Consider the following 25,594-nt stretch of genomic DNA (forward strand, 5'->3'; position numbering starts at 1 on the left):
ACCCTTCATTTTATTTGTTTATTGCTGTATCATACAAAGTTCCACTTGGAATACCAGTAGTCAAAATTTTTCTTCATTCCAGCAGTCAGTGTAACAGTTAGTAAGTTAACCCAAATTTCTCCATTCAGAGTACTACTTTTTTGGACAACATGGAGGGCAGTGAAAAAGTAGGCTATCCAGCTGTAATACTGGGAGACCAGCTTGAATTAAAATAGTGTAGTTTCTGTGACATACATATATAAACTTAGAATATCTGTGACATACAAACTGACAATTTCTCTGACATACAGATATAACATGTAGATATGAACTGAGAATTTCTCTGACATGTAAACTGATAATTTCTCTGACATACAGATATAACATGCAGATATGGACTGAGAATTTCCCTGACATACAGATATAACATGTAGATATGAACTGAGAATTTCTCTGACATGTAAACTGACAATTTCTCTAACATACAGATATAACATGTAGATATGGACTGAGAATTTCCCTGACATACAGATATAACATGTAGATATGAACTGAGAATTTCTCTGACATGTAAACTGACAATTTCCCTGACAATACAGATAACATGTAGATATGAACTGAGAATTTCTCTGACATGTAAACTGACAATTTCCCTGACATGTAGATATAGACTGAGAATTTCCGTGAAATGTAAACTGACAATTTCTCTTGACATACAGATATAACATGTAGATATGGACTGAGAATTTCTCTGACATGTAAACTGACAATTTCCTTGACATACAGATATAACATGTAGATATGAACTGAGAATTTCTCTGACATGTAAACTGAAAATTTCTCTAACATACAGATATAACATGTAGATATGGACTGAGAATTTCCCTGACATACAGATATAACATGTAGATATGAACTGAGAATTTCTCTGACATGTAAACTGACAATTTCCCTGACAATACAGATAACATGTAGATATGAACTGAGAATTTCTCTGACATGTAAACTGACAATTTCCCTGACATGTAGATATAGACTGAGAATTTCCGTGAAATGTAAACTGACAATTTCTCTTGACATACAGATATAACATGAAGATATGGACTGAGAATTTCTCTGACATGTAAACTGACAATTTCCCTGACATACAGATATAACATGTAGATATGAACTGAGAATTTCCCTGACATGTAAACTGACAATTTCCCTGACATATAGATATAACATGTAGATATAGACTGAGAATTTCTCTGACATGTAAACTGACAATTTCCTTGACATACAGAATATAACAGGTAGTTATGAACTGAGAATTTCTCTGACATACAAACTGACAATTTCTTTGACATACAGATGTAAACCTAGAATTTCTCTGACATACAAGATATAAACAGGTTTTCTGTGACATACGGATGTAGGTATCTGTGTCATATAGATACAAACTGAAATTTTTTATCTGACATGTAGATATAACATATAAACAGAAAATTGACAAATGGCAAGTCTCAGTTTTTGTTGATAACAGAGAGCTATTGTACTCAACAAGGCATCAGTGTCACACAGAGAGCTATTGTACTCAACAAGGCATCAGTGTCACACAGAGAGCTATTGTACTCAACAAGGCATCAGTGTCACATATTGGTTGAAGTTTTGCATACAAGGTCATATCTCAGTAACCATTGCATGTATTGCTTCGTAACTTCAATGTTTTTTAATAATTAAAGCTTCTAAAGTAACCATAGTTCTTGGTTGGATTAAATACAGATTATTGCACTTTTTTACGATAAGAAAATTTGGTTAATTTTTTGCATGGTACTAAATATCAAGCTGTATTGTCTGTACGTCCATCCACATTTGTGTCATTCATATCTAAAAAAAAGTATTTGACCTAGAGTCATCAAACCTCTGTCATTTAATATATAAAGTTGTAAACCTGGTTGTGCTCCCCCAAAAGCTTTTGAGAAGGTACCTGGAGTTGCCTTGTCTGTCTGTCCATCGGTCTGTTTGAATTTGTATCGAGTTATGGCCTTTGATTTAGGGAAAAAAAAAAAAAAAATGCATAAAAAGGGCCTAAAAGTTTGTGTCGCATATATTTCAAATAGTATTTGACCTAGGATTATGAAACATTACAGGAATGTTAAGTCAGCATACGATGCTGTGCACCTGGAGTTTTGTTTAAGATTTCATTCAGACAGACCAGAGTTATGGCCATTGAAATATGCAGAAAAAGGGCCTAAAAGTTTTGTCGAACATATCTTAAAACATATTTGACCTAGGGTTATGAAACATAATAGGAATATTATTCAGCATGTGAAATTGTGCACCAGGGGTTTTGTTTGGGATTCTTTTGGTCAGACCAAAGTTTTGTCCCTTGATTAGGTCAAAAATATACATATAAGGCATACTAGTTTGTGTTGCAGGTATCTCAAAAAGTAGTTGATTGAGAGCCATAAAATATTAGGAAAGTGTTTGTGCCTTTTTTGGGATTTCACTCAGCCAGACCAGAGTTATGGTCCTTGACTTAGAGAAAAATACACAAAAAGGACTTAAAAGTTTATTTTACTTATATCTTAAAGTATTTCAGATAGATTCATGTAGGAATATTATTCAGCATGTGAATTTGTGCACAATGGTTCTTTTAATGAATTTCACCAAGACCAGAGTTATGGAACTTGACTTAGTCATTTAGGGCATAACAGTTTGTGTCCATTATATCTCAGTGTGTACTTGACCTAGAGTCATAATGTTATATAGCATAACATGTGAAGCTGTGCACCTGGTGTTCTGTTTGGGATATCACTCAGCCAGACCAGAGTTCTGGTCCTTGACTTAGTGAATGATACACATATGCCTATATTTTTAGCCCACCATCATCAGATGGTGGGCTATTAAAATCACTCTGCGTCCGTGGTCCGTCCGTCCGTCCGTTAACAATTTCTCGTTATCGCATCTCCTCAGAAACTACTAGGGGAATTTTGACCAAACTTTGTCAGAATGATGTATTGGTGCCCTAGTTGTGTCCCCCTGAAAATCAGACTGGTTCAACAATTTATGAGTGAGTTATGGCCCTTTGTTTATTTGTATAATTTACATAGATTTATATAGGGAAAAACTTTGAAAACCTTCTTGTCCAAAACCACAGAGCCTAGGGCTTTGATATTTGGTATGAAGCATTATCTAGTGGTCCTCTACTAAGATGATTCAAATTATTTCTCTGGGGTCAAATATGGCCCCGCCCTGGGGGTCACATGGTTTATATAGACTTATATAGGGAAAAACTTTGAAAAACCTCTTGTCCAAAACCACAGGGCCTAGGGCTTTGATATTTTGTATGCGACATCATCTAGTGGTCTTCAACTAAGATCTTTCAAATTATACCTCTAGGGTCAAATATGGCCCCACCCTGGGGGTCATATGGTTTACATAGACTTATATAGGGAAAAACTTTGAAAATCTTCTTGTCCAAACCACAAAGCCTAGGGCTTTGATACTTGTAATGTAGCATCATCTGGTGGTTCTCTACCAAGTTTGTTCAAATTATCCCCCTAGGGTCAAATATGGCCCCGCCCCGTGGGTCACATGGTTCATATAGACTTATATAGGGAAAAGCTTTTAAAATCTTCTTGTCAATAACTACAACATTCAAATTTGGACCACATGTATATTTTTGAGTGGCAAGATGAACCTTGACATGAGTTGACCTTGATTTTGACCTAGTGACCTACTTTCACATTTCTGTAGCTACAGCCTTCAAATTTGGACCACATGCATAGTTTTGTGCACTTGAAAAAACTTTGACCTTGATTTTGACCTAGTGACCTACTTCACATTTTTGAAGGTACAGGTATCAAATTTGGACCATATGCATAGTTACGTGTTTCAAAATGAAATTTGACATTGATTTTGACCTAGTGACCTACTTTCACATTTTTGAAGGTACAGTCTTCAGATTTGGACCACATGCATAGTTTTGTGTTCCGAAATTAAATTTGACCTTGATTTTGACCCAGTGACCTACTTTCTCATTTCTCAAGCTACAGCCTTCAAATTTGGACCACATGCCTGGTTTTATGTACCGAAACAAACTTTGACCTTTACATTGACCTAGTGACCTACTTTCACATTTTTGAAGGTACAAGCTTTAAATTTGGACCACATGCATAGTTCTGTACTCTGAAATAAAACTTGACCTTGATTTTGACCTAGTGACCTACTTTCACATTTCTCAAGCTACAGCCTTCAAATTTGGACCACATGCATAGTTTTTAGTACCGAAATGAACTTTGACCTTAAGATTGACCTAGTGACCTACTTTCACATTTCTGTAGCTACAGGCCGCAAATTTAGACCACTTGCATAGGATAATTGTGTACCGAAACAAACTGATCTTGACATTGACCTAGTGACCTACTTTCACATTTTTGAAGGTACAGGCTTCAGATTTGGACCACATGCATAGATTTGTGTTCTGAAGTGAAATTTGACCCTTGATTTTGACCTAGTGACCTACTTACACATTTCTCAAGCTAAGCCTTCAAATTCGGACCACTTGCATAGTTTTGTGTACCGAATTAAACTTTGACCTTAAGATTGATCTAGTGACCTACTTTCACATTTCTCGAGCTACAGCTTTCGAATTTGGACCACATGCACAGTGTTGTGTACGGAAATGAAATTTGACCTTGCGCTAGTCAGTAAGTCTTGAAATTTGGAACACTCAAAAATGGCCCTTGGTGGGCGCCAAGATCACTTTGTGATCTCTTGTAAAAATATTTCACCTAGAATTATGAAGCCTTTTACAGTGACAGGAAGTGGATGCACCTTGTCCTGCACCAATAGGATATGGACACACATCAAGTTTCTTTGTTTTTCTTCTAATCTTTTCATTTTCCTCTACCCCAACCAACCCAAACTCCCACCCCACCAAAAGAAAAAAAAATTAATTCATGTCTCAGAGTATCACATCACCCCTTCACCCACTTTATCCCCCTCCTCCCTTCCCCAACCCTAACCCAACCCCACTACTTCAGCAGTAAAAACTTTAAAGCCTTGTGTTTCAGGATATTACATACTGCTTCATAGTATCCTGTTACCACCACCCCAAAGAATAAAAAAAAATACAATTGAAGAAATTCTTGTACTCGCTCAGTATGTTCTCCCCAGCCCTAACCTACACATGCACATGCGTGCACACACACTGATGTTAATTACATGTATGGAGGTAAAAGCTTGTTCAAGTTTTGTATGTACTACATGTATCTAGAAAGCTGTATCTCAGTAACAACTATATGTGTTGCATTGACATTTCACACAACACATCCTTCTCATCAAACATAATAAACTAGTTAGAGAACCCTAGGTTGGAAGTTAATTCCGACTGAAGCCCTTATATGATTTAGTTAAGTTGTAAGTCATAATGAAGTTGTCAGTTACACAAGCCTTGCCAAGATGTATCCCTTGTTTGACTCCGAATTTGTTGAATAGTCGTGCACACTGTCCTATGGAGAGCTGTTGTTTAACCTTGAAGTCTGGTTTTATTTCCAGAGTTATATTCCTTCCTATACACAGGAGTAGATATTCCTTCCTATACACAGGAGTAGATTGGTTTATTTCCAGAGTTATATTCCTTCCTATATACAGTAGTAGACTGGTTTGTTTCCAGAGTTATATTCCTTCCTATATACAGTAGTAGACTGGTTTGTTTCCAGAGTTATATTCCTTCCTACATACAGGAGTAGATTGGTTCATTTCCAGAGTTATATACCTTCCCTTACACAGGAGTAGATTGGTTCATTTCCAGAGATATATTCCTTCCTATACACAGGAGTAGATTGGTTTATTTCCCGAGTTATATTCCTTCCTATACACAGGAGAGTAGATTGGTTCATTTCCAGAGTAATATACCTTCCTGTACACAGGAGTAGATTGGTTTATTTCCAGAGTTATATTCCTTCCTATACACAGGAGTAGATTGGTTTGTTTCCAGAGTTATATTCCTTCCTATATACAAGAGTAGATTGGTTTGTTTCCAGAGATATATTCCTTCCATGTACAGGAGTAGATTGGTTTATTTCCAGAGTTATATTCCTTCCTATACACAGGAGTAGATTAGTTTGTTTCCAGAGTTATATTCCTTTCTATATACAGGAGTAGATTGGTTCATTTCCAGAGTTATATTCCTTCCTATATACAGGAGTAGACTGGTTTATTTCCAGAGTTATATTCCTTCCTATATACAGGAGTAGACTGGTTCATTTACAGAATTATATTCCTTCCTATACACAGGAGTGGACTGGTGTATTTCCAGAGTTATATTCCTTCCTACACATAGGAGTAGACTGGTTTATTTCCAGAGTTATATTCCTTTCTATATACAGAAGTAGACTGGCTCATTCCCAGAGTTATATTCCTTCCTATATACATGAGTAGACTGGTTCATTTCTACAGTTATATTCCTTCCTATACACAGGAGTACAGTCTAACCTGTACTAACGGTCACCTCCGATCAGCGGTCACCTACGTTCAGCGGCCATTTTATGACGCCCCCGATGGATTTTCCTCTATTTTATCACTTTATTCAGGGGCCACCTGCCGTCCGCCGCCAGCTGCCACCGAAATTGCCTCCCGACCACCGTATTTGACCCCTTTCAGCGGCCATTTTCCTTCCAAAACCAATTATTTTTAGGCAGTAATCGCTGAAGATACCCGATTTTTGAGAAGCACGTGATTGCTAAGTTTCGCATGACTTCACCACAAAACGGCAAAATGACATGAGCTTCTCAATTAAAACTGATAACCAAAGGTGTAATCCCCTTTTTGTTCTGATCAAATGGCCAGTAATTATCGGAAATTAGCATGTCACCTCGTGTCAATTTTGTTGTTCACAGTTTGACCTCGGGTTAAAGATAATACTCGATAACTAATTAGTAGCATAACATTTGTGATTTTTTTTATACTTCTGTCATCAAAATACTATTAAATTTACATGAAATTAACTTGTTTGAAAAAAAATATATAAACTACTCTCTTTTAGTGAACGTAACGGCAATCTTAGATTTTAGACAATAAGCGCGGAGAGTAGCTTCCCTTACCGAAATGGCGAAAATTGTAAACAAACTTGTTTTGAAGTTGGAAAATTGTCTGTAACAATTTTTGTAGTAAAAAAAAAACGACGCCTGTGTTTGAGATTGCTAAGAAGACCTTTCGTATTGCGAAGGCAAATGCACGTCATGGTATCCTGGTAAAATAATAAAGGAAAACCCAAAAAGAAATGGGCCTAAAGGCTAAACTGGTCAAAAGTCTGAAAAATACATATATTGGCTGCACCTCCGATCAGCGGTCACCTGGCTTAAGGGGTCAAATTGTCTGCTTCCCTTGGCTGGCTGCTTAAGACAGGTTAGACTGTAGATTGGTTTATTTCCAGTGTTATATTCCTTCAGAGTTATATTTCTTCCTATCTACTTGAGTAGACTAGTTCATTTCCACAGTTATATACAGGAGTAGATTGGTTTATCTCCACAGTTATATTCCTTCCTATATACAGGAGTAGAGTGGTTGATTTCCAGAGTTATATTCCTTCCTATACACAGGAGTAGACTGGTTTATTTACAGAGTTATATTTCTTCCTATATACAGGAGTAGATTGGTTTATTTACAGAGTTATATTCCTTCCTATATACATGAGTAGACTGGTTTATTTCCAGAGTAAATTCCTTCCTATATACAGGAGTAGATTGGTTTATTTACAGAGTTATATTCCTTCCTATAAACAAGAGTAGACTGGTTTATTTACTGAGTTATATTCCTTTCCTATATACAAGAGTAGACTGGTTTATTTACTGAGTTATATTTCTTCCTATATACAGGAATAGACTGGTTCATTTACAGAGCTATATTCCTTCCTATAAACAAGAGTAGACTGGTTTATTACTGAGTTATATTCCTTTCCTATATACAAGAGTAGACTGGTTTATTTACTGAGTTATATTCCTTCCTATATACAGGAGTAGACTGGTTTATTTCCAGAGTAAATTCCTTCCTATATACAGGAGTAGATTGGTTTATTTACAGAGTTATATTCCTTCCTATAAACAAGAGTAGACTGGTTTATTTACTGAGTTATATTCCTTTCCTATATACAAGAGTAGACTGGTTTATTTACTGAGTTATATTCCTTTCCTATATACAAGAGTAGACTGGTTTATTTACTGAGTTATATTCCTTCCTATATACAGAAGTAGATTGGTTTATTTACAGAGTTATATTCCTTCCTTTATACAGGAGTAGATTAGTTTATTTTTAGAGTTATATTCCTTCCTATATACAGGAGTAGATTGATTTATTTACAGAGTTATATTTTTTCCTTCCTTTATACAGGAGTAGACTGGTTTATTTCCAGAGTTCTATTCCTTCCTATATACAGGAGTAGATTGGTTTATTTACAGGGTTATATTCCTTCGTATATACAGGAGTAGACTGGTTTATTTGCAGGATGAAGGATTTAGAGGATGATGCAATACGAGCTCAAGCTGTCATTGCTAAAGCTCAAGAACTTCAGAATGATGATGGTAAATCTACCAAGGCAGCCAGTAATCAGAATGGTGAATCTGAGGTGAGATATTGGTTACAGGGTTACTTGTAGCATAACTTTAGTAGTTACATTCATTCAGGCTTTAATTAGAAAGTGGCATAATGACCAGACATACTAAACTAGTACTGCCAAAACTTGATGGCATGTGAAAGGCTTTAATAATCTTTGATTACTTGTTAGGTCATTTAAAGATTTTGTTAGGCCTTTATTTTAGATCATTTTATTCCAACCAAATTTGGTTTGGGATTCTATATAGGAATCAGTTTGTCATGTTCCATCTAGTGAACCAATACAGATATCATGTTGAAACTTACCATGTATCTGTAGGATTAGAAGACAAGCTCACATACCAAGTCCAATAAATCCGACTGGTTTGACAAATTATCTGAAATTTCCCATAATTTACATTTCTTTCAGTATTTATGAAATCTATTCATGCATATCACACAAACAGTTGAAATCATAATGTAAGTTTACACATAAAGCCTTTGGCGGAGGGATATAGTTTTGGCATACATGTGATAAGTTCAGAATCCCAAAGCTGGAGGTTTGCCATTTTTCAGCTGGAGTTGGGGTCTCAAAACTGGAGGTTTTTTATCGACATAAATTAAGCGCGCGGACACATAACTTAGAGATAAAATCCAGTATTTTTGGCCACACAATAATATATACACCAGAAGAAACAATCCTCATAACTCTTGATTTGAATTTTGACAGTGTTATGCCACTTTTTAAATTACATTTTTTGTTAAAGTTTTATAATGTCTAATATCTCTGTTACAGTCAAATCTATTGACTATTATGCCCCTTTTACTGGCAAAGCTTTAATTGCCCCTTTTACTGGCAAAGCTTTAATTGCCTTAGGGAGCTTTAATCAGAGTCAATCACGAGAAAAGTCGAGCATGCTATCTTACAGAAGCTCCCTCTTGTTCTAACTTTAAACTTTCTTAACAGATTAAATTTGCAGAAACAAAGTCTCAATTTAGGTCTGAAATGGTGGTGAACATGCATTAACATTATTCTACTCAGGACTGAAAAAAAAATGAAGCTTTAAATTGGTCTGAACACAACTCATAAATTATGTAAATTCGATCTTACCCCACCCACTTTCGTATAAAAATATGATGATTTTGGCATGAAAAATAGAGAACAGAAATGCATCAAGGTGTATTTACCTTTACCAAAATAATGTAGCTGATGTTATCAAATAAATGAGTGTGTATTTTCATCCAATTTTCAATGAAATAAGTCCGACTTTAGTAAGAAATTAATTTGGTAAACATTGGAAGAAAATGGCGTAACTGCATAAGGGGAAATAACACTCCTGTTCTAAAAATAGTAATGGGTTAGGTTTATGAGATTTTATCACCGAACAAAACTTTTCTTTGAATTAAAATTCATTTCAGTTGGGAATTATTTCTTATGACTGAGAGTTTTTTGCTTCAAATTGGTAAAAAATGGAGCCTAATTGGCATTGAGAATAGGCTGATATTCGGCCCCGTGAGGCAGGTGGAAAAGGCCCTGCTTGCCTAATCCCTTATCAAAACAAACAATTAATAGGCCTAATTCACCTTTGACAAACAACTCTTTCCTCCAGCTACATGCGTGTCAAACATGTTTAATACACAACAGTCGGTGATACTTTGATTTACTGTGTAAACATGTTTGGCACTCCTCGGTAATTATCAACCCATTCAAAATACTGACTTTTTTTTTTTGAAAAGCGGGAGAAATATGGTTTTGGTCGGGAGACGGGAGGCAAGGTGAAAAAATCGGGATTTTAACTCTCCCGCGCGGGAGATCACATGTATGGTTTTGGCGTTGTTTGTCCATCCATCCGTCCGTCCAGAGCCATATCTAGGAAGTGGTTGGAAATATTTAAATAAAACTTCATATACATGTTCACCACTATTGGGAAATGTGGCCCATCAAGTTTAATTCAGATTGCACAAGTAACACCAGAGTTAAGCCCCTTAGAATTTTCGAGTGTTAACTATATAGGGTATTATAAATATGGCAATTTCTGTTTCATAACTTGTGACATATTTAACCTAGAACTAAGAAAAATTAAATTTAGATCACCATAATCTGGCAGAGTGCACACATAATTTCGTCGGGATCTTTTTAGTAACCGTTTAAGAATCCACATATTTGTACATAACAAACTAACAAATTATATTTTGCATCAATATTTATTATGAACATGCGAAGTGTTGTACCATCACCAGGATGTTTGATCCTAATCCTTTTCTTAGAATGAACAGTATGGTATTACAGAATCCCCTATATGTTACAAGGGCTACCATAATCCCCTCTGTGGAATTTACAGGGCCATCACAATCCTATAATATCTCCTTAATGAAATTTTCAAAAAGTTTAGTCATTAGAAAGTAATTAAGAGAATAGATTTATGATAAATGAAATGTTGTTGGTAACAAGTCAAGACTACACACTGAATGTGATTTTTTACATGCTGCATTACAAGGCTCAGGTAATACAGTTGTCAGGTATGTCACCGGTCAAACTAGTAATCTCACAGCGACCAGGAGACACTTCTGTTAAGGAAAAATCGCAGGTGATAGATGAGAAGGTTTCCCATAAAACTGTTGAGGTTATAGATGAAAAAACTGGCAAACCGACAATTCAGACACTACAGCTTGTGCAGAAAGTTGTTGAAACTGAGGTAGTGTTTTGCATTTTTGGAGCACAGATTCCCCAACGCTTTTATCTATTGCTTATTGGTAAAGACTTCCCTGTGTGCCACTATCTCATTTAAAAGGAAACATTCCCTCCACTTTAGTAGAGTAACCTCAGAAAACTTTGTAACTACAGTTTTATTGGTTGTTGGTGTGGTACAAACTCAAAGTGCACATTTATTCATGCCATTAAATAAGGGAAAAACATGATAACATTTGGCAAAGTTGAGTATATCCGTATTTGGTTGCTATGTTGTTTCGAAATCCTACTTTATTTTGCCCATTTTTGTTTGTTGGTGTAAAACTTCCCTCAGTTTGCTTATTTATTTGTACAGGTTATGTTTGTTTTTTAAGAAGTTGTCTTGTGTTGTGTTGAGGGCATCTTATGTTATGTAGAGAGCTTTGCAGGGCAGATTTTATTGGGGTTTTTAGCTCGACCATACGAAGTATATGGAGAGTTATCCTACTCACCCAAGCATCATTGTCTTTCCGCGTCCCCACCTTGGTTAAAGTTTTTTTTACACTTTCTCTTTTTTATACGCCCATTTGAAAAACGGGACGTATAATGGGAATGCCCGTGGCGGGAGGGCAGCGTCCACAGACTTTGTCCGGAGCATATCTTCTTCATGCATGCAGGGATTTTAATGAAACTTGGCACAATTGTTCACAATCATGAGGCAGAGTGTCATGCGCAAGAACCAGGTCCCTAGGTCTAAGATCAAGGTCACACTTAAAGGTCAAAGTTCAAATTCAAGAATGACTGTCCGGAGCATATCTTCTTCATGCATGGAGGGATTTCGATGTAACTTAGCATAATTGTTCACCATCATGAGACGGAGTGTCTTGCACAAGAACCAGGTCCCTAGGTCTAAGGTCAAGGTCACACTTAGAGGTCAAAGGGTACAAGAATGAAAACTTTGTCCGGAGCATTTCTTCTTCATTCATGGAGGGATTTTGATATAACGTTTTTGATATAATGTTTTTGTTTTCCCAAAGTTGATCTGTGTCTTTTGTCATGTAGTGGGGGCATCTGTGTCCCATGGACACATTCCTAGTTTTTTTTTTAAGATTAACTCTTTTAGTTGTTACTAAAAATTACTTATATTGTAACTTTTTAGCTCACCTGAGCACAAAGTGCTGAAGGTGAGCTTTTGTGATCGCCCTGTGTCCATCGTCCGTCGGAGTCGGCGGCATCAACATTTTGACTGTTAACACTCTAGAGGTCAAAATTTTGGCCCAATCTTAATGAAACTTGGTCAGAATGTTACCCTCAATAAAGTCTTGGACAAGTTCGATATTGGGTCATCTGGGGTCAAAAACTAGGTCACCAGGTCAGATCAAAGGAAAAACTTGTTAACACTATAGAGGCCACATTTATGACTGTAGCTTCATGAATCTTGGTCAGAATGTTAATCTTGATGATCTTTAGGTCAAGTTCGAATCTTGGTCATGTTGGGTCAAAAACTAGGTCACAGGGTCAAATCAAAGGAAAAGCTAGTTTACACTGTAGAGGCCACATTTTTGACTGTATCTTAATGAAACTTGGTCAGAACATTAAGCTTGATTATCTATAGGTCAAGTTCAGATCTGGGTCAGGTGGGATCAAAAACTAGGTCACTAGGTCATTCAAAGGAAAAGCTTGTTAACACTATGGAGGCCACATTAAGACTGTATCTTCATGAAACTTAGTCAGAATGTTAATCTTGGTGATCTTTAGATCAAGTTCGAATCTTGGTCATGTTGGGTCAAAACTAGGTCACAGGGTCAAATCAAAGGAATAGCTATTTAACACTTTTGAGGTCACATTTATGACCATATCTTAATGAAACTTGGTCAGAATGTTAATCTTGATGATCTTTAGGTCAATAGGTCAGGTGAGCGATACAGGGCCTTCATGGCCCTCTTGTTTATAATTAACTGTAGGGAAAAACTAAGACCACTTTTCTGCAGTACAACATACATGTTATTTTCAAATTTTAGGTGTATTTTAAGGTATCTCTACCTGGTAAGGAGGTTCTTTTGTGGATTTAGAAAAACAAAAGAATTACAATAATTACTACACAACCATAGAATTAAAATTCCATTTGCAAATACAGGTGCTAGTGTAAAGAAATTTGCTATGACAGGTGTATACTTAGACATTCTGGCACTCTTGTTCTTATCTCTGTAATTACTTGATGGATTTGCTTTAAACATAAAATAGTTATTCCTCATCATCACCCACATCATCTGGCATAAGTGCCATAACTTTCACACCAATATCTCATGAATTATCCCCCCTTTGTACTTAGAATTTCAGGTTAAAGTTTTGGTGCAATTCCACTCTGTCTCAGTTATTACTATATGGATTTGATTCAAACTTAAAACAGTTGTTCCACCTTATCACCCACATCATATGACACAAGGTGCATAACTCTGGCACCAATTTTTCATGAATTATGCCCCCTTTTACTTAGAATTTAAGGTTAGTTTTGATGCATTTTCTCTATATCTCAGTTGATTCAAATTTAAAATGGTTGTTCCATGTCATCACCTACATCATATGACACAAGGTTCATAATTCTGGCACCAATTTTTGTGCCCCCCCCCCCCCCCCCCCCTTGAAACCTTTCATGAATCTTTATCATGATATGAACTTGAGCACCTCCTATTTTTCATCTGGGTCCGCCCCCTATTTCCAGATTTATGATCCCTGAAATAGTAAAAAAATGCACATTTTCACCTAATTGTGTGCCTCACTCAAAAAGTATTTAATGTAAATTCATGAAACCTAGCTTGAGTCTTTATCATAATGTGACCTTGCACACTAAGTCTTGGCATTCTTCTTGAGAAATTTAGCGTTTATTACAAAAAGTATATGGTATAGAATAATGAATCCATTTCATCAATTTTTTCTTTTTGAGGCTATACCCCATTAAGACTGCAAACATTTGAATGATTTCCCCTTATTTGTGACAAATGTACCGGGGGTGGGGGGGGGGGGGGTGCACACCCTGTGTCCTACAGACACATTCTAGTTCATAAATTATGCCCCTTTATACTTGAAATTTCAGGTTAAAGTTTTGGTGCACTTTCACTCTATCTCAGTTATTACTAAATGGATTTGATACAAACTTAAAAAAGTTGTTCCACCTTATCACCCACACCATATGACATAAGGTGCATAACTCTGGCACCAATTTTTCATGAATTATGCCCCCTTTTACTTAGAATTTAAGGTTAGTTTTGATGCATTTTCACTATATCTCAGTTATTACTAAATGGATTTGTTTCAGACTTGAAGTATTGTTCCACATCATCACCCATATCATATGACACAAGGTGCATAACTCTTGCACCAAAATTTTATGAAATATGCCCCCTTTTTGCTTAGAATTATACTTATTTAGTGTTTTGATACACTTTATCTTTAACTCTCTTATTACTTAATATTTTTGACACAGATTCAAGCTATTGTGAAATATCTTCATCCACCATTGGAGTCATTAAACATTCCAGTGACAGATCCAGCTTCCTCAGATGTGCCTAGTTTCACTATCCAGCATCGAAATAGTTGAGCTCGCTGTCTCCTGTGACAGCTCTTGTTGTTACTTGTTGCCACAAATTCTGTGACACATTATAGAACAATATTTATAAGAAATCTTTAATTAATAAAACAGTAGATATGTGTGCTGTATTTATGCAGTACATGTACATACTGTAGAGATGCTAAACTGGATTCTCAGTAATATCAATAATGATGCATCAACATCTTATTAACAATTCTCATGTTAAATGTAATTTTTCAGTGAAGATATAGATATATGTTGTACTTTATTATTGTTTTTTATGTTACAGGTGGAGGTTACCAAAAGACAAATAATAGAGCTCAACTTAGATGATAGTTCTCCAATGAATAGTTCAAATGAAAGTCGGTAAGGTTCTAGTTGTGACCTTTATCTTATTAGTTTCTGAAAACTACTTAAATTAGTTAAAGAGTCCTTGAATTGAGCAAAGTTTTTGTAATTTTTAGCTCACCTAAACATTGTTCAGGATGACCTATTAGTACAGGTGGATGGTCTTAGGTCCTTCATGCTGTGCCCTGCATCAACATTTTTACTTAAAACATCTCCTCTGAAACTACTAGTCAAAATTACATCAAACTTGGCCAGTAGCATCCTGGCATGGACCATTATCAAGTTTGTTCAAATGGTTTACCTTGACCCCTTTTAGGGGTTGCCAGAGCTAATAATAGAAGAAAAAAAAACCTTTAACAACTTCTTCTCATGAATGCATGATGGATCCTCATAAAACTTGGTCTGTAGCATAAGGTCCTTTCCCAATTTTGTTCAAATGAGGGCACTTGACCCCTTTTAAGGCCTTCTATAGCTAAAAATAGAAATGCTTTTAAATGACTTTTTCTCATGAACCACTTGATGGATCTTAATCAAACTTGGTTTGTAGCATCACTGTAAGATGCTCTCCCAAATTTATTCAGTGGGTGGTGAACGGCTTGATGGATCTTCAGCATCATTGTAATGGTTTCTCTTTGTCCTTTTTAGGGAACACCAGAGCTAAAATTATAAAAAATATTTAAACAGTTTTGAGACGCAAGGTCACTTGGTCAAGGTCCTCTTCAGGTTAGCGACTTACGTGCATTTATGCCTCTTGTATTTACGCAAGGAAGAAATATTGGGGAAAAAACGTGGTAAATCTGGTAACTGCATGTGTATAGCTACAAAATATGTTAAATTTGTATCAGTAAATTATAGTAAAACCTTGTTAATACTTTTGAGGCAAAATTTTCTGCTTGATGTTCATAAAACTTTGTCAAATGTACTGGATTGTCTTTTTCAAAAACTAGGTCACTATATCAAATCATAAAAGACCACATTTTCTGTCTGATCTTCATGAGAGTTGGTCAGAATGTTTGTCTGTATAAAGTCAGGGATAAATTTGTAACTAGATCACTTTGGAAAAACTAGGTGATGATGTAAAATCATAGAAAAATCTTTGTTTATGCTTAAGAGGCCACTTTTTCAACTTTATCATCATAAATCTTGTCAGAATGTATGAAATCTATGGGGGCCTCTATGGCTGAGTGGTTAAGGTCACTGACTGAACCACTTGCCCCTCACAGATATGGGTTCGAGCCTCACTTGAGACGTTGAGTTCTTCATGTGAGGAAGCCATCCAGCTGGCTTACGGAAAGTCGGTAGTTTTACCCAGGTGCCCACCCATGATGAAATAATGCACAAAGGGGCACCTGGAAAGTCGCCATCTGACCTATAATTGTTTCGGTGCAGTGTAAACCCTAACAGAAAACTAAATCCAGGTAAAGTTTAAAAGTAGAAAAAAACTTGGATAATGATTTACCTGATTTATCTGTAACATAGTCGAAAAATTAAATCTAGACTAAACTTGATACTAGATTATCTGAGGTAAGAACAAGGTCACGTGAGCAGTAAAATGAAATCTAGGCCAAATTTGATACTAGATTATCTGAGGTAAGAACAAGGTCACGTGAGCAGTAGAGGGCCTTAGGGCCCTCTTGTTGATAAAGTTTTTGTATGTAGGCTTGTATCTCAGCACGATATGGGAATAAATTGAAATTTCACATGCTTGTTCACTGCGGTAACCTGACTTGCAGTATGCAAGACCATAAGTCTACTTTTTATTTCTACAAAGTAATGCCCCATTTTGACTTTGCTATTTTTGGGTAATAGGAGAAGATTTAAATTTCAGTTCAGTTTACTTTTTATTTGTTATGGCCCTTTGAATTCATTACATACAGTATATTGTTGTTCCAATCGTTTTTCTTTGTCTGGAGCATAACTCCATAAGTACTGAAGGGATTTCATTAAAACTTGTTGTTAGTATAAGCCATAGTTAAAGGAAGTGCAAGCCATAGTTAAAGGAAGTGCACAGTACAAAAGAACCTTATTTTTGCAGAATTAAATCCAAATTAACAACCTACATCACACATCTATATGAAGTACCACTGGGGAGCATTCACTGGTTTCACCGATCCCCTTGTTTTTGTCACCTATATCTGAATTACAAACATTAACATTAAAAATGTAAACATTCAACTGTCAGACTGCTATATTGAACTGTGAATATTTTGTGAAATGAGAGAATGTGCTACAACAGAGTGTGTTTCTTACTTCAGGTAGTGGTGTATTACCCAATTACCCTGGTGTTCATCAGCTATAGAAGGTTCCTTACAGGCTACCACAATAAAGTTTTATCCAGGATGGTATGCAGCACTGTTGAATACAACACTGAGTACTTGATTAAGGAATTGAATCAAAATTGCAGTAGTCTGTCTAAATAGAGATTTCCTTTTGGATACAAGAATAAAATGCTATACCTAGTGCCATTTTCCATGCATCGAAAAATGGCTGAGAAGTGTGGAAGGATAATACAGAAGTTGGTGTGAATGTTGCCTAGTGAAGCTGAGGGATCAATCAGGGTTATATCATGTCATCTTATAGATAACACACACTACTGCTTAGGAGATGCCTTACTCATACAGTCTCTAACACCCCCTGTATAGTTCAACAATAACCATTTCTCGTGTTTTTATACAATACAAGGCACACTTTTATAGACTTTAAGTACCACATAAATTGTGTTTAAATAAATTACTGTTTGTTACACTGAATTACCAGTAAAAAAAGTGATAGATGAATTTTTGTTACAGAGGTTGTCCTAGGATTTTATGTTCTTGTATTTTAATTTATTTTACTGAAATGCATTGTTTATGATAAAGTGTTGCAGTGGGGGACATTTTGATATTGGTCATTTGTCTGTCTGTCCTGGCTGTACCTTTCTACCCCTGTGAAGGATTCTCAAACTAGGACATATCATTTTTTAAGTTTTATGTTTCCATTACATATTTGCAGAATGTAAATTTCACTCATTATCGGGTCAAATTCAAGGTGGTACAGTGGGGAGGTCATGTAGGAAGTATTTCATGTGTTTTAAACCCCTTGAAGGATAATATACTTAATGAGTAGTACTCGGTGATGGTTGAATAATTACATACTGACAAAGTTGGGTTTGTGTCTTTTCTGTAACACTTTAATTACTGGAACATCTATTCAAACATGCATTGCAACATTGTAGCCAAATTGCATGTCCGAAATTACAAACACATGGCAGATATGTTCATAAATTGTTCTTGTTTAGTACTATTGTAATACAGTCGGATTTAGTTCACTTTTTGGATCAAAATCTTATTGACATTAAAAACGTTTGCAAAAGGTCACCATCAGAATCTATCATGTGCATGAAAGAACATTATGGCCCCTTGTCTGAAATAATTTACATGCGGAAATATTGATAAAACAAAAATACCAGAATTAGGTTTACTTCCAAATTATATCTTTTTAAATTAGAAAAAAAATTTGAAAAGGATTTAGATTTCAAAACACTAACAACAGCAAATAATAGTAACTTCATCTTAGTAATGTAAATTGTAACGGCCCAATTATACGCACTTTAAGACTGCAAATTATTCCATTTATTTACAAATATGTGAAAGTTAACTTTAGTATTTGCTCCCATTCTTAATTTTAATGAAAGTGCAGTGGAAGAAGGCAAGCCCATGGTATTGGGGTGAATAATGTTCAATGGAAAAAGTCTTTTAGTTAAGTTTTTTAAGTTTCTTTAAACATGAGGTGAACTAAAAAAAATTATCTTTAGGTGTTGCATTATTTTTCATGGATTTTTTTGCCAGTGTTTGTCTGGTGTTACCACTTGACCTCAACCTGAATGTGGTAAATAAGGAATTATACAGCAGCTTTTTCAAATGTGAATCTTTTTGAAGGATGTTTTGTTTTGTTTTATTTTATGCTACAAAAATCACTTACTTTGAAACTTCACGTGTATTATTTGAATGTTAAGACTTGCATTGTCTGGCCATGGGTTTATTATGGAAATGTGATAAGTAGAAACGTGTACCGGTATATCTGTATGTTAACTGCTGTGTGAATGTGCTTTGTTTTTCACAATATATTTCAATTTGACTACATATATATTTTATCCATATTGTATCCGTGATAAAACTTTGTTATACAGGAATGAATTAAAAAGCTAAACAAATTTACTAAATATAATTTGTGGTAGCTCATACTCTCTTTTCATATGTAAGCAGTTGTGTTCAAATGAAATATACTCCTATCTGGGGTGTTTTTAATGTATTAAATCCAGTTTGTGAGAAGATAAGGTAAATTTGCTGTAGTCCTGTTATGCTGTATGTATTATATTAATGCACCTGGTTAAGTAAAAATTTTGTTGTATACATTTCATGTTTGGTTTACATAAAATTTTAATTAAACAGAAAAAAGAGCCTTGTATAAAAAAAAGTAAATATATTCAAATTTGAAATGCATTTTGTTTATTTAAATTGAGTTGACGTGTAAATCAGAGATTTAGGATGACAGTCGGGCAGTTAGTAATTCAAAAACAACCTATAATATTATTGGAATCCTTCATATTTCCAGTTATTACAGTATTATACACAGTCAAATAAATACATTGTTTTATTTAGATTATAACATATCAAATATAAAGCTTAAAACATATCTGATTAATTTTGACCTGATTATTTGTTTGTGAAAACTGAATGACCAGCTTCTGCATGAGTTACCAGGTGGTTGTGGGTAATATACAGACAAAATTTAGGTGAATATCCAAAGTGTTTAAATGTATCTAAACATGATGCAGAACATAATAATAACCTTTTCTTAAACACTTTCCATGAGGAATGACTCATTGTTGAAATTCTAATTTGGGGATTTTTTTAAAAAGAAAACTAAAAAAAAGAGGACTGTTGTAAAATGTATGTTAGTGACAAACAGTGATATAGTGAGGAGCATGTGGTATATAATAGAATAACAGCAGCAGTAATCCTAATGTGTGAGTATAATGTTGTATGTTTTCTGTTGTACATATAGGAGATGAGAAATACGCTTTAATAGATTAAATAACAGTGCAATAGCCTCAAGTTATTTCTACAGTAAAATGTATCTTGAAACAAATTGATTGAAAATATCAGCATTTAATGTTATTAGGTTATCTCTAGCTAATATATGTTATAAGTATTAAATACAGTTTAGCGTAACATTACTGCAAGAATGTTTGTGAAAGATTTGTTTTAGGATATTGAATTTAACATTATCATTCTACAAGAATATGTATACTTTAAGGCATTACTGTATGTCACATTGTTTTTAGCTCATCTGATTTTTTGAAAAAAAATGATGAGTTATTGTCATCACTTGAGCGGTTGTCGGCGTCGGCGTTGGCGTCTGCGTCGGTGTTGCCTGGTTAAGTTTTATGTTTAGGTCAGCTTTTCTCCTAAACTATCAAAGCTATTGCTTTGAAACTTGGAATACTTGTTCACCATCATAAGTTGACCCTGTACATCAAGAAACATAACTCCATCTTGCTTTTTGCAAGAATTATTGCCCCTTTTGGACTTAGAAAATCAGTTTTCTTGGTTAAGTTTTATGTTTAGGTCAGCTTTTATCCTAAACTATCAAAGCTATTGCTTTAAAACTTGCAACACTTGATCACCATCATAAGCTGACCCTGTACAGCAAGAAACATAACTCCATCCTGCTTTTTTCAAGATTTATGGCCCCTTTTGGACTTAGAAAATATCAGATTTTTTGGTTAAGTTTTATGTTTAGGTCAACTTTTTCTCTTAAACTATCAAAGCTATTGCTTTAAAACTTGCAGCTCTTGTTTACCATCATAAGCTGACCCTGTACAGCAAGCAACATAACTCCATCCTGCTTTTTGCAATAATTATTGCCCCTTTTGGACTTAGAAAAATCATTTTCTTGGTTGAATATTATGTTTAAGTCAAGTTTTCTCATAAACTATCAAAGCTATTGCTTTAAAACTTGCAACAGTTTTTCACCATCATAAGTGGACACTGTACATCAAGAAACATAACTCTATCCTGCTTTTTGCAAGAGTGATGGCCCTTTTTAGACTTAGAAAATCATGGGTAGGACAATATTTCTATTATACAAAAAAAATCAGATGAGCGTCAGCACCCGCAAGGCGGTGCTCTTGTTTAACATGTAACAGCTGACTGGCAGGTTACAATTTTTTATATTTACAACTTAAAGTGATCTAAAACGTCTGTACTTTAATAATAGCAATTCTTCACCCGTCACTGTACATATAGAAAGTTTCTAACATACACTTATGTATGTTTTTATACACAAGTTTGGATATATGTGCAAGTATTTTTATGTCAAATGTTATGAAAAAAAACCAGACTTGTATTTTTGAACATCCGTCCATAGTAAAATATGAGAGAAAATGACCACACATTGTTCCCTTACATTAATCAGCAAACCCTTTAGAGATTTTTAACTGCTGCATTTTTATTAATTATTAAAAAGTTGTGGTGAGAGGGAAGTCAGTGTTAACACCCAAGATTCCAAAATATTCATCTGTTTTTTCATGATCCAAAATTATATGTACATAATTATGTAGCAAAATAGAGGAGTGTTGTAAAATGTATATAAGAGACAAACACATTGGGAAATAAAACCAGCTTTCTTAGCTGTTGTTTTCAAAATTGGCCTAAATCTAGCCGAGTGGAAGTGAGTGTAGCTGTAAGCATTATACAAACCAGATACCCTAGTCCTTCCGCTTTACTTTCATTTGGCCTATCTTATGTTGTAGAGTAAAAACAGCATTTTGAATTGTAAAATAGCAGTAAAGTTTGATACTAAGTGTAAAAAAAGTACCCAGAATGCAAATAAGATTTTTGTCAAAGTAGCATGAAAACATGCTGGTTGTTATAATATGATGGATTAAGAAAAGTAACTTTGCCTAGCATTATCATTCATTGAAAATAAATTTTTCTTTGTATATGCTTTGCTTATTCAGATGTACCATGTTGTTATTCCTTGCTATAGTTCCTTTGCCCTTCATTTCCTTGTGAGTCCATAGTTTGCTCTGGACGACAACACTTAGGAATTGTGTAGAGAACCTCTTTTGTTAAATTTTGAATTTGTATTTTTAAATTTTGATATTTTAAGAACACTGATTTTATAGTTGAAATATCAGTGTTATGCAAAGTTTTAGTTTTAATCAAGATTTTAGACTATTTTATTTTAGAGTACCTGTTCTTATTTCTTTCACACATTTTTACTTGACTCTATCATGATTAAAATAACATCAGTCTGTCAAGCAGTCAATTTATTGTGAATTTCTAGGTCCTGTACAGACCAGAGAGCTAGTTTAGTAAGGCAAGTTTTAAAGTGTTATTTTTAATTTGCTTTAACATACTGTTGGGCTCCAGTTTTTGCTTGTATCATGAGAGTTAATATTTAATGTAGCACAAAATACTTGGTCTGTTATGTAGAAAAGCTTCTTTTGTAAATGCTTATTGTAATTTTTAAATGATACTTCTTTCCTGTATATGTAATGACCTATTAGTGTGTTTACCTGGAGCAGATCCATACCTATGAAATATGTCAAAAGGAAAAAAAAAAAGGTAATTACTGGTGTACTTGTGTCATACTTTATTATTTCAAAGAGAAAGTTTCTGTAAAGCATGTTAGCTGTTACTTTAGTTTAACAGTTTACTGTATATCTTCATCTGTAGGTAACTTCATACTCATACTGTAAACAAAATACTTGTTTTACATTGATTTTTAGGAAAACATTGTTGGTAATTTTATCCAGATTCCAGCACAAGCTTGAAATTATGAGGTACACGATGGGTCTCATCTCACAGTTTAACGTGGAAACACTCTGTATGACCATAGGTGTTTTTATGAGTTTAAAACCATTGCAAAAAAAAACTTTTAAAGGCTGTTTCTCGGATTTTTGTCAGCTAATAGATATGTTTGAAACTTACTCAACTCATCATTTGCACTTCTTTGTCTTCACTCTGTTCTCAATATGTGTTAGATTTTCACTGGAGGTTTTTTTTTAGAATTTTATTTTCCTTTCAGGTTACCCAACCAAGATACTGTTATTTAAACATAAGTAGAACTTTGATAAACCTTCATGCCTAAGGAATGATAGGAATATAAGAACTATATATCATATCTGTCAAAGATTTGCATTGACAAGTATATACTATTCCGAAATTCATTAGAAATGCAAGTTTATAAAATTATTATTACGTCCCTTTGCTTATCAAGATAGCTTGAAGATAGATGAATTTGAAAGCTGCATGCTGTTTTCAAGAACATCCCGATATCTTTCAGATGTATATGTCTAACTATATATTATATTGAAATCAAAAGAAAGAAAGTATGGTCTAGTAGGGATCCAAGTGTATGTAAAGAGCCTTTTTGTTCCTTAAGTAAATCTCTTAACTAACAGAGTATAGGAAAACATAAAAAAGTCAAAATGTTGCTTAAATCAGATTGACCAGCTTTGATTGCCAGTACAAATGGCTTAATGTTGGCATTCTTTAGTTTTGTTAGTTGAAGAAAGTGTATAATGATCACATACATTGTTCTGCAAAACATTTCAAACACTGTTCAGCATGTATTTTTGTGTTGTTTGTGTTTTTGTTAACCTTGGCATCATAATCATTGTAAATGAAGTATTTGTGTATTTTCTTTTCAGCTCAAATGTTTTTCCTTTTCCTTGTATTGTTTATGCAGAAATATTAGATATCTCATTTTCAGTTCATTCTTCTTTGGTAATACCATGTGATAGTAAGCATGTGTCTCACTACCACAAGTAAGTTCAGCTTCAACAAAAATCATTGTTAGTTCAGGTAAAATAAAAGCCCTGTACAGAGCTAAAAATATACTAACAGCAGCAGTGCGTAAAATATTTTTTAACAACTACATGTATATGGATTTTTTATTTTAAGTAAAATAAATCAGTTGTTAGAGTAGCAGATGAGAATTGATCAATTTTACATGATGTTGAATTGGCCATTTGTTATATATAAACGTAGGTTGTAGGCAAGGAGAAGTTGCTCCTAACTGAACTACTTATTCCTGCATTAGATTGTTCAGTTTAAGCACAGTATTTTCTCAAATTCAAGATGAAATTTGTACAGAAATTGTGAGATTGGAGGAGTGGGTGCTTGTTTCAAAAAGAACAAATGGTTTATAAATACTTGTTATTAAATTGTGTATAAATATTAGAATTCTTATTTAATGATAATGCTTATTTAATGGTAATGACTATTATGTAAATACTAACTTGCAACAAAACAGGCTATATACAATCAATAGTTCAATACTGAAATATTCCACAGATTAGCATGAGAATATAGTAAACAAAATCTGAAAACTTTACACTACAATAGAATACATTTGCTGAATGGCTTCTTGGTCAGTAGTCAGATTGTTTTAATTTTTGACAGGCAAGCCATTCAGTAAGAGTTTTATTACATGAGGTCAGAAAGAAATTTCAGTTAGTTATTTATTCAAGTTTTGACTTCAGCCCAACAAAATATGATGTGAAACTTTCAGCTAGTCATATAGCATTAACTATTGACTGGCAGTTTATATAAGGAGTCATGTAATAATTGTCTTTACTGAATTATGAAAAAGTCTATATAATTAACTGAATTGATAAATATTTTAAGAACTGATATGTGTAATCCATAGAAACTGGTTTTTATAATGTTTGATTCTTTCAATTTACCTATAATGATTGCATTGAATAGCATTTACATAAAGCCAGGCACATAAAGAAACTGATTTAATGTGCCATGCAAGTTGGTATTGATTTGAAAGTTCACAGTAGCAGTAAGCACATGAAAAAATCTTTCACTGCCTGTTTTAAAGGTAGGTAGAAACCCAACCTGTTTTATCTGTAAACTTTAACTTGTGCAAGAAGTAATTTAAATGGGCAATAGCAGACACTTTTTGTGTAGATACTAAAACTGGTAATTTTGTTTTAAAAACAGAGAGAAAACCTGCATGATTATTACCTTAAAGTTGCCCAGTGTTGAATGTATTGAAAGGTTGCATGTCTTTACTGCTACTGGGTATACTGTTATTAAATTTGGGTTTGGAAAAAATATCGTTCATTTGTAACTAATTTGCTTTATAGATCTGTACATTATAAATAATAAAATATATGACCCAAGTTTCTTACTTTATCTCGGACAGAATTTCTGTGGTGAGGTTTCTTACCTCAAACTAGTGAGGAGTGATTTCACACTTGTCCCTCATTGATGTCCTCGCATCTAGTGTAAAATTCTTCATATGAAGAAGTCATCCAGCTGGCTTGTGAAAGGTTGGTGTTTCTACCTGGGTGCCCATGCCTGAACCAATGATCAGAGGTGGTAGTAAATGTTAGTACAGTGTGAATTTCCTAAGATCTGGACAGACCG

General features: G+C 34.5%; 1 protein-coding gene across 13 annotated transcripts in view; it reads left to right on the plus strand.

The window, feature by feature from the left end:
• The window catches only part of LOC123541365 (protein scribble homolog), a 220,905-nt gene extending 195,558 nt beyond the window's left edge, over window positions 1-25,347 (plus strand). For all 13 annotated transcript variants that reach the window (XM_053526353.1, XM_053526352.1, XM_053526362.1 and 10 more), the window contains 3 exons: window positions 8,470-8,590; window positions 15,103-15,179; window positions 17,417-25,347. In XM_053526353.1, coding sequence (XP_053382328.1) covers window positions 8,470-8,590; window positions 15,103-15,179; window positions 17,417-17,420 — 202 coding nt within the window. In that variant the 3' untranslated portion in view covers window positions 17,421-25,347. The remainder of the gene's footprint in view (window positions 1-8,469; window positions 8,591-15,102; window positions 15,180-17,416) is intronic.
• Window positions 25,348-25,594: the final 247 nt, after the last annotated feature.

Source organism: Mercenaria mercenaria, chromosome 16, assembly GCF_021730395.1.
Source record: "Mercenaria mercenaria strain notata chromosome 16, MADL_Memer_1, whole genome shotgun sequence".
NCBI lineage: Eukaryota > Metazoa > Mollusca > Bivalvia > Venerida > Veneridae > Mercenaria > Mercenaria mercenaria.